This window comes from Cornus florida, unplaced genomic scaffold (genome assembly GCF_030987335.1).
Source record: "Cornus florida cultivar Cherokee Brave unplaced genomic scaffold, ASM3098733v1 CherokeeBrave_3.0.0_Hap2_Chr07, whole genome shotgun sequence".
Lineage (NCBI taxonomy): Eukaryota > Viridiplantae > Streptophyta > Magnoliopsida > Cornales > Cornaceae > Cornus > Cornus florida.
In genome coordinates, this window is record NW_026775577.1 from 30429257 (window position 1) to 30439578 (window position 10322).

General features: G+C 33.1%; 1 protein-coding gene across 1 annotated transcript; it reads right to left on the bottom strand.

Moving 5' to 3' along the window:
- Positions 1–5316: 5316 nt before the first annotated feature.
- On the bottom strand, positions 5317–9183 carry LOC132266938 (microtubule-associated protein RP/EB family member 1C-like). The gene is made up of 6 exons (XM_059767955.1): positions 8658–9183; positions 8403–8558; positions 7755–7861; positions 6625–6841; positions 6441–6554; positions 5317–6329 (listed from the first exon to the last, which is right to left on the bottom strand). Exons 1-6 carry the CDS (start codon positions 8763–8765, stop codon positions 6051–6053), a joined length of 981 nt encoding a protein of 326 aa, XP_059623938.1. The 5' UTR covers positions 8766–9183; the 3' UTR covers positions 5317–6050.
- Between the last annotated feature and the right edge of the window lie 1139 nt (positions 9184–10322).

Below are 10322 nucleotides of genomic sequence, written 5' to 3' on the forward strand. Positions count from 1 at the left end.
ATAGTTGTATTGGCTGCTTGCTTGGTATTAAATCAATCAATGGGAATAAGATTCTTATAGGTGTTGGAGAAGAATAAAGGGCACTTGCTTTGCTTCACTTTCAGTGGTGGCTGGTGAGTTACTGACACTTCCACTTGACATTTTTAACCATTTTTTTTTTTTAATGTATTTTCGTTGGAAATGCACAAATGTGGATGGCTCAGATTGATCTTACAACTTGGAATAAAGAAAAAGAAAATTTGTGGCCAGACACTAGTTTTTGAAAAGGTTCTGTGAAGTCATGTTATTGCATCCCGAATACAGTGCATGGAGTAGTAGCAACAGAGTATCCTTTGTTTAATCAATATGTATGCAATCGAGATGTTAGTTAAGGGATAACAAATCTCAGTCCTAATAATAGTCTAGTCGAGAGTCGTAGATTATTACGTCTGAATGGCATTGTCAATCGTCTGAATGGCATTGTCAATCGCTATCAGCTTACACCGACCAAGAAACTGCATGTCTCACCAACTGTCTTATTTGGCTAAACCAATTGGCTGTATAGCATTTGCCCACACGGCATTGCTCTTTCGCCCATTGCTCCTGTCACATGCCTACATAATGTGAATTTGATTATGCAAATGTGAATTTGCTACATTTATCTCATACTCTATTTGGTCAACAAAACTCATAATTCATGGTATCGATCATAGGTCTATTCAATACAAATAAATGTTGTTTAACAGTGAGAGTTGAAGAAAACTATGTTTAGATGTATTTAGGGCTTTACAGGTTACCCTTGTGGGGTTTATCTCAGCCATTTGTTGTTGGAATGGTGAAACAAATATGGCAACACGCACACACTGTATCAATCAGGTTTGACCAATGAGGTGTTGGAACATTTTTCAAAATATTTTATAATAATTTTGAAAAAATATATATATATGTATATAATTGAAACCATGATTTATATTGTGACATCCCGCTTCGTCTAGGAAAGTAGTTTGATGACACTTATATGTGTGGACATCTCTTAATTGTATAGACGCGTTTTGAGAAAAATCGTGAGCACCGAAAGCAAAGTGTGCAAAGTGAACAATATTTATACGGTATGAATAGATGGTGATATATAAACTAACCCATGAAGACCACAACGACGACAAGGACTCTGATCTACACTGTGTATGTGGGCCGTCATATATACCCCTAATTTATTACATACCCAATATTTCTAAGCAAAGCCCTTATTGTGATCTTATTAGAGTGATTATTCATCATGAAGTGATATTAAAGTTACCAAAATAGAGACGGTTATGATAGAAGGAGCCTAAATCTTTAGTGGCAGTTTAAATTATTTCTGCTTAGGGCAGTTTAAATTATTTCTGTAAGCAAACAAATATATAAATCATGTTAACATCTTTAAAATCAAAGGTGGCACAATTCCCAAATTCCACTTACTAAAACAAGAAAATGATAGAAATGTTGACAATAGGATTGAAATTCATGGATTGATAAATATGAATTAGAAGTTTTTGGTCCTGTAACTTCTTTCCAGGGGCTTATGGTTGGGGTTGTGAGCATGAGAAAACGCCCTTTTAACATGGCACAGTTTCATGATTTAGTGGCTAACTTAATGCACGAGCCTCTCGTTATTGCAAAAGTCTTAGAAGGTTCGGAAAGAGGCAGATATACGTGGTCTTACCTCCATTTTTGAGATGACATTGACAAAGAAAATGCAGACCGAGTTTATCAGTGATTTAGAAATAGTCATGGCATTTGGGGAAAAAAATACACGAAGTGGTGCATCAAGATTCTAAGTTCAAACTTTTTACAATGCATAAGTTAAATTTAACTTGATACACAATTGTTTAGACTGCTCACTTTTAATAGCACTTTGAATAAAAACTATGCAATTTTTGGAATACAGGAATGTTTCAAAGACGATTGTATCAAGAATCTCTTTTACCATATGAGAATTGAACAATTGAAAATGATCAAAGGGCATAGAAAAATATCTGTACAGCTCAAAAGTGATTTAAAAGAAACATAAAAACTTTCAAGCTAAATTATCTACACGAATGTAATACCCCTGAAATATTTTAATTTATCTCTAAATTATTGGCGTGAAATGGGTAATTTTGAGGTTATAACAAATTGAGATCTCCCACATAGACTGAGAGTGAGAGCAAAAACGCACGCATGTACAGAGAATGAGAGCAAGAAAACAGTGAAATCTGAAATTAAGGTAGAGTGGAGCTTCGTCCACATGTAACTACTATAAATACAGATATAGCATTCACATGTATAAGCACTATTTGTACATATGCTAAAGGTCATTATCGGTAAAATAATAAAAATTTAATCTCCTAACATGAGCAAATGTGTTTGAACTATCTCATTATTATTGTTGTTTTATATTAGGAGATGCATAATATTAGTAATAGTAAAAAGTTACACTATATTTTTTGTTTAAAGAATGCAAGCTAAAAAATTTATACATTTATTTTAAATTCTTAAAAGATATATTGCTTAAATTTTTATACATGGAAGAATTCCTCTAATTAATTTTTAAAAAGTAAGCATCTAGAGTTGAATAATGTAAGACTAACAAGTAGACTACTGTATTCTTTTAAAAAACACACCTTATAAGTAAAGACAATTCTAACATAAACAATCTTACACTATTTGTATATGTAGAAGACTCTATGCACATTCAACTCTATTTTTCACATTAACAATTTTGGCAATCTCACTTTGTGGATGTGTTAATTTGATATTTTATCACTTATTTACATATTTATTGTTTTAATTATCTTGGTTTATTAAAAAAATTTCTCTCATTGTAATCATGCAGGAAAAATGATTGTTACGCAAACGATGCGTCTAATAACTTAAAATTTGTGCTTCGAAATTAGAATGTAAAAAAAAATTAGTTTAGAAATTAAACTAATTTTATGTTTCTTTTTCCCATGCAACACAACCATGCATCTATTTGCAAATTCAATCTATTTTACTAAAGAAATATATATGTTACTTATTGGGAAAAGGAAAAAAAATATTTTAAATCATTTTCTTTGTATTAGGCTGTTAGAATAACTTTCCACACAGAAAGAGTGTTTAGATTGGATATCACAAGTGGGTATAGTATAGTAAAAATTTCTCCGAGTTTTAGCTTGTACAAAATATTTGTTTTTCCAGCAAGATCAAGACCTGCCATCAAAATATTCTCTGTTTTTCAATTGAAATCGAGATATCACCAAATATATAGTTGCAGCTGTCTCTACAAAATACCAAAGGGTCAAGCAGTTCAGCGATATCAATGATTAATTTTTCAAAGAGAGGTTTGGGATTGAGTTTCGATAATGTATGTGTGAGTTTGTTTTACCATCAAAAAAAAAAAAAAAACCTTATAAAATAGTAAATTAATTGTGGTGTATTGGAGGATTTAAAAAATTGTTTAGAGAATATTATGAGGAGTTAATAAATTATGTAGAATTCCTAGATATTTTAAGAGGGTGGTTTGAAAACTAAATTCTAAGTATTGATCATATTGTATCTTATTTAAGGAAGGATTTTAAAAGTTGTATAGAGAGTATTCTAAAGAATTAGCAAATTACTTACAATTCCTAGATATTTTAAGAGGGTGGTTTGAACACTAAATTCTAACCGTTGATCCTATTGCATCAGATCGGAAGGATCCTTATAAATAAGACAGATTTCATTGGTACCATTTAATCCGTTTTCGTACCAATCCCTCTAAATAAAAGAATATATATAAAATGCAACTATTTTACTAATGAGATACACAAATTATAAATTAGATTATAAGTAAAACTCTAAACAAAGACTCTGGTGATCCGTGAGGACAGTGAGATTAAAACTATGCAGTTTTAGCAAATGAAAGTGGACGGGCTTTTTCTGAGATGAAATTGCCAAGTTTCACAAGAATCGCCAGCGTCGTCGAGTAGAGTAATACCAATCTGTGTAATCTTCACTGTATAGCCGTCGTTCCGGAGCATTTCTTGGAGCACGTAATATAAAACCAGTAAATTCTGTATCGACCGCCACGAACAAATGTGTATGAATCATCATCTCGATCTTTGCCATCTCAAATTCAAAGTTGTCGTACCAAACTTCTACAATACTCAATTCCATACCGAAAGATTTATTTTTTGGATCACCAAACTGCTAACAGTAGAATGCTTTCTTGTAATAACGACATTTAAGTACTTTTATTCACTAACTCCACGTTTATATCAAATAACTCCAACCACAAAGAAAAACACATTGTTATTTATTTTATATTTCTCTTCCCAACATATACAACCATGTATCGATTTTGAAATTCAATAAAGAAAGAAGAAATATGTTAAAACTGGCATGAATCTATACAATTGTTGTACAAATTGTATTGGAGTGATCCAAACCCACAATATTGATTATTGAGCGACTATATAGTGCAATATAGTTGTTTTTTCCAGCAAGATTAATGCCCACCATCAAAATCCTCATTTCTTTCCCAATTTAAATCTAGATATCACTAAATTTATCATTGCAACTAACCCTACCAAATAAATAAATAAACAAATAAGATAAGATGAATTCTGGGGTGAGATATAATGGTATAACCTCTTCTCCTCAAAAGAAGTGGAAAAAAACTTAATTGTGCCAGTTTTTCTATGTAAGCCTGTTAAATTGCATGGAAAATTGCAAAAAGAGGCGGAGACTCCAAAGGACACAGATTTGGAGGGGCTTCAGATAGATGTATTGGCTACCTGCTTGGTATTGAATCAATCAATGGGAATAAGATTCTTATAGGTGTTGGAGAAGAATAAAGGGCACTTGTTTTGCTTCACTTTCAGTGGTGGCTGGTGAGTTACTGACACTTTCACTTGTTTTTTTTTTTTTTATTTTTTTTTTTAATGTATTTTCGTTGGAATTGCACAAATGTGGATGGCTCAGATTGATCTTACAACTTGGAATAGAGAAAAAGAAAATTTGTGGCCAGACTAGTTTTGGAAAAGGTTCTGTGAAGTCATGTTATTGCATCCTGAATACAGTGCATGAAGGAGTAGCAACAGAGTATCCTGTTTAATCAATATGTATGCAATCGAGATGTTAGTTTAAGGGATAACAAATCTCAGTCCTAATAATAGTCTAGTCAAGAGTCATAGGCTATTACGTCCGAATAGCATTGTCAATCGCTATCAGCTTAGACCGACCAAGAAACGGCAGGTCTCATGAAGCCCTAGAATTCACAATGAGTGATTGCTTAAGCCCTCAATCCAAGCAGATAATGGATGATGCAACTTCAAAGCTTAAATGGCAAACCAAGGGTTGAAAGCACCAAAAAAATGTACAACCAATTATCATAATCTTCAATGTGTTTGGATTTCATGCCAATGACCTTCAATAGGCATTTTAGTTTAACACAGCTTTTCACACCTCTCTAGCTATAAGGGCAGAGAATGAAAAATATATTACCAATCACTGTAAATAAAAGAAGATTAATATAGGTAACTTGTAACCATTTTACAAGTGCCATCATATAAATCATAAATCAGCTTACAATAATATATGGCTGCTATATAACATTGTCAAACGTAAATATATGAATAGAGAGGCTCAATCATTATAGGAGAACAGCAGTAAAGAAGAAAAGGGGGAAACATAATAAGTTCATCAATCCAGTTCCTATAATCCAAGTTACTGGGCGGTGTGTATGATTGTATTGAAGTATACAGTACGGCTTTAAAATTGTATAGATATGCTGGTGCCCTAATAGAGCAACTCCATAAACTCCCTTGAACCTCTCACAACACGAAAACAAACTGAAAGTAGCCTTGAAGTGAAGAGATATCGTATCATCATACCTCGTAGAGGACATCAAAAAAGCAGGATGCACGCTAAACCTTTTTGGCTTATGACTATATCCCATGACGCTGCAACAACATGGCCAAACTGGTTTTGACACATCAACTAGGAACGCAGATAAACGGCAAGATGGTGACACAAAATCATTCTATTAACCAGATAGAATCACACAACCATGGCTCAAAATTTGGAGATGATCAGCAAGTCATAAGGGGCGATCCATTGCAGTGGACATCAGAAGCATCAGAAATCCTTTTCCTTGGAGATAATATAGTGCTGGCAACAGCATCAACATCAACATTGATAATATTTTTCCTCTTCTGAGTATCTGTCTTTGGTCTGTCTTCTAGCACCTCAGAAACAGGACTCAATGGCTCTGCTGTCTTCCTCTGCTGGGATATCATTGCTTGAGCTTCTGCCACTGCTGATGCATTATCATCCGTAGCATACAATATCCTCTTTATTGCTTCAACAACCTGTAAAGGAAATAGAGGATATTAACCAACACCTTGTAACCGATAGTTGTTTACATACATCACTAAATTTAAACTTCTAATTCTTCAATCTAAATAACATAGAAAGAGCACCGGTAGACTTTCAATTTCGGGATATTGGCACAAGATCTCAACATCCCTCAACTTAGCAAAGTAGAAGTCCCTCTCTTTCTCTAGACTATCCACTGACAGCTTCAATTCTGTGATCTGCATCAAGAGGAGTGTTAAAAGTCTGATCAATGTTAAACCAGATATCATTGCTGCACTGACTTAGTACCTGTTGTTCATATTCAGCCCCTCCACTAGAAGGTTTAGAGGCCTTAGCAGACTGATTTGTAGTGTTTACAGAAGATGCATCATTCTTACGAGCATTGTGAGAGGACTGAGTTTTGTGGACAGCTGTTGAAGACTTGGTTGAAGATTGTGATGATGCAGATTTCCTGGCCACGTCTTTTCCTCCTTTGCAAGCCTCTCTTCTTTCCAAAGGATTGTAACTAACATTGGCAGCAATGAGGCATGAAATTAGAACACAACAATTGCATTCCCAAAACTAGAACTAAATATTTGAAGATATCAACCAATTGATATAATACATCCAAGGCAATGACCTCAAAGAGAACAACGGTCATCTGAACAAACATTAGATGCTTCTAAGACAAAGCATTTAAGAGTAATCTGCACCATGATATGTTTCAACTCAAAAATACAGTTGTATATACACATCATTTATATCCTGAAAATGCCTGACTTTAAAAACCGAAGAAAATTTCAATTTCTTTTTTCCTGATTAATCACAAACATTTATAATGCACAAAAGAAAAAGGTCCAAATCTGAAATTTCACAAGGTATTTTAGAACAGCATACTATTGACTTGGGTTGAAAACAACAAAGTTGATTGTAATAATTGCAATCAAACAATAATTACCAAGAGCCAATAACAATGCAAAATTCAACCATTTATTTGTTCCGCCTAGTTTAGTAAAGACAAATATTCCAAACACAGAAATGGAAATGAGTACTAAAATAACAAATCTGCAGTAATCTATGACTACTACTCTATCCATTGCAACAAACCTAAAACAATACTAAACTCCCAATTGCTCTAATGTGCATAATTCTTCAGTCATCCAAAATTTATCACTAATTCCAACCACACTGAAATTCTGAAACAGACAATAATAACACCCTACTTATTCGAATAACAGCCGAGATGGTGGCGGTTATTTGAGTATTCTTTTTCTACACATTATAATGGAATCTCTTCTCATCCGTGAATGTGGATTAAGTTGTGCCAAACCACATTAAATCTTACATTTGTGTTTGATTTCTCATTATTTCTGGTTAAATCTCTGTGTTTACATTTTTGTGTCCCAACACTGACAACATAACCAGAATTGGAAAATTACCTGTGGAGAGCACCTCCGCTAACAGAATCGTAGTATCGCTTCATCCATTGCATGAACTCCAGATTATCTAGGGCCCTTCCTTTCACTAGCTTGTTCACCTCTATATGCTATATTCCACAATAATCAAAGTTACGAACAAACAAACAAATAAATAAACCCCATCTATTGTATGGGAAAATCAATACCCAGAAAATTCACTAGAAAAATGGAATGTCAAGATAGCTCCGCTTATCACAACCAAAAATCTTAAGTGTCAAAAGCATGATTTTCCATCAAAATAACCAAAATGAAATGAATAAACACATAAATCATTTGATTGGAAAAGAAATCATTATGAAGAATTTTTCTGGAAAATGAAATGTCAAGACAGCTTCTATCATAATAAAATTTTTACCTTTATGTGTCTATCTTTGTCAAGAACATGACTTTCCATCAGAATAACCAAAATTAAATGAATAAATATGTAAATAAACCCATTTGATTTGAAAGAAACTCACTATGAAGAAATTTTCCAGAAAATAAAATGTCAAGACAGCATCAATCACAATAAAAACCTTACCCTAATGTGTGAAAAACATGACTTTCCATTAAATCAAACGAAGCTGAAACAAAACCCTAAAACCATATATATATATAAGAAAACAACACCTTGGTGATCTTGAGTTTATTGAAAACGTCTTGGAGAACCTTGTAGTTCTGTATCATTTCATACTCGTTCTTGGCCTCAAAGTTGACTTTATGCATTGATACAATTCCAGGATGAATCGCATCCATCAGCTGGCAGTGTACGGCACCAGAACATGCCTGCAAACAATTAGATCCAACGGTTCATCAAAATTCGACTAGAAAAGGAAGAAAAGAGTGAAAAAGTTAAAAATTAGGGTTTGAAATTGAAGTGAAAACCTCTTCGACTTTGGAGAGATTGAGTTGGAGGGTTGAGTTGATCCATGCCAATATCTCTGATCTGCCAACGAAGTAAGCTGAGTCCATCATTCCAATGTTTGTCGCCATATCTCTCGCGCTCTGTGATAACTCCGCCGGGCGTCTAGAGAGAGAAAGTGAGTTTTAGAGAGAGAAAGAGTGTTCGAAATGAGAGTTGAGCGGGATTCTCTCTTTTTTTAAAACTATCACGAAAAGGGCCAAACATGTGGGCAGCCCAAATTTTGACTTGGGTTTGCAAATTAGGCCTTTATTAGCTTTAAGCAAACCCATTGTAATTTGTAATATTTTTAAGTATTTTTTTTTTTTTTGTTCAATAATATTCTTGGGAGGTTGATTCTAGTAAATTTCAAGATGAGAATTATTGAAGATGAAAATTAGTATTTGTACAGTAAATAATATAGCCATTTTAAAATAGCCATTTATTACCGTTTTAAAAGAGCCGTTGAAGCTGCTATCTATTTTTTACTTTCTATTTATAAATTCTTTGTGAATCCGTGTAAGACAGAACAGCCAATAAACAAAGGAAAGAAAATAATATATATGCTCCAAACCATTCTCTATTGGTAGAGAAGCCCATAGATAAGTCTTTGTGGGGGGCCATAATAAGGGCACTCAATTTTGAATGCATACCGCCCCCATGTCTCTCTACTTTTCACAAATCTTCTCTAAAATTTGATGCGCCCCAGATGCTCTAACTCATAATCATTTGTGTAGAAATTGAATTGATCCAAAAAAATAATAATAATAATACTATTACAGAGATAGCGGTTATGAAATACCCTTGACCAATGAAAAATCACTTCTTCTTTTTTTTTTATTGTAGAAAATAGTAAACTTGTATTGGTCGGGTACTAAAGATACTCGCATATTGATCCAAGGTTTTGAATTTGTGGATAGTCATGCTGCTGAAGAATTTTATATGAATAAATAGAAATAATAATGTGTAGGGAAAGAAACAAAAAGATTTTATTTATTTTTTTTTTTTTGCGACATACCATTGGTTAGAGAACAAATAATGCTGGAAATTAAAAGTGAAGTGCGAAAGGAACCAAAAGAAAAGAAAAAGGATCTACTTGATTCAACATTTCCACAAAAAAAAATTATTGTACAGAAAATATTTACATTTTTTAAAATGTTTACTAATGTTCTAGAAGATAATCTTTTATAATTCTCTGAAATACTTTTTTGTTTATTTTTAGAATTCTTAAAATTATTTTCAATAAATTGAATTAAGTAGACGGTGGGTTTTTCTCCATGCCTTTAGAGGGGGAAAAAAACACAATTTGAAGAATGAAAAGAAAATTTTGAAGAAGATTCTTTTATAGAAACAAGAAGTCCCAATTGAATTGGTTCAAATCAATCATTTTCCTTTACCAATTTTTGTGATATTCCCGGATTCCCGAATGCAGGTTTGCCAGGCCCACACCCAAATACTCGAGGATATTAAAACAAATTGATAATAAACGAACACAGAGTACAAAAGAATAAAGAAGAATAAATAAAATGCTGACAAGAAACTAAAATGATAATCTAATAATAAACCTCATAATATATTTCCATTAATTAATAAACTCTTCTGATACAACTGATCCTCCAAAATACAATTCGGGAATCCATACTGTGTGG

What these genes read in the sequence shown, in the direction of transcription:
- LOC132266938 (XM_059767955.1), bottom strand. Translation starts at nt 8,765, where the DNA reads ATGGCGACAAACATTGGAATGATGGACTCAGCTTACTTCGTTGGCAGA. An exon ending in ATAAACTCAAGATCACCAAG is followed by an intron (nt 7,862 to 8,402) that starts GTGTTGTTTTCT and finishes TGTGGAATATAG; the next exon opens with CATATAGAGGTGAACAAGCT. An exon ending in AGCGGAGGTGCTCTCCACAG is followed by an intron (nt 6,842 to 7,754) that starts GTAATTTTCCAA and finishes TGCCAATGTTAG; the next exon opens with TTACAATCCTTTGGAAAGAA.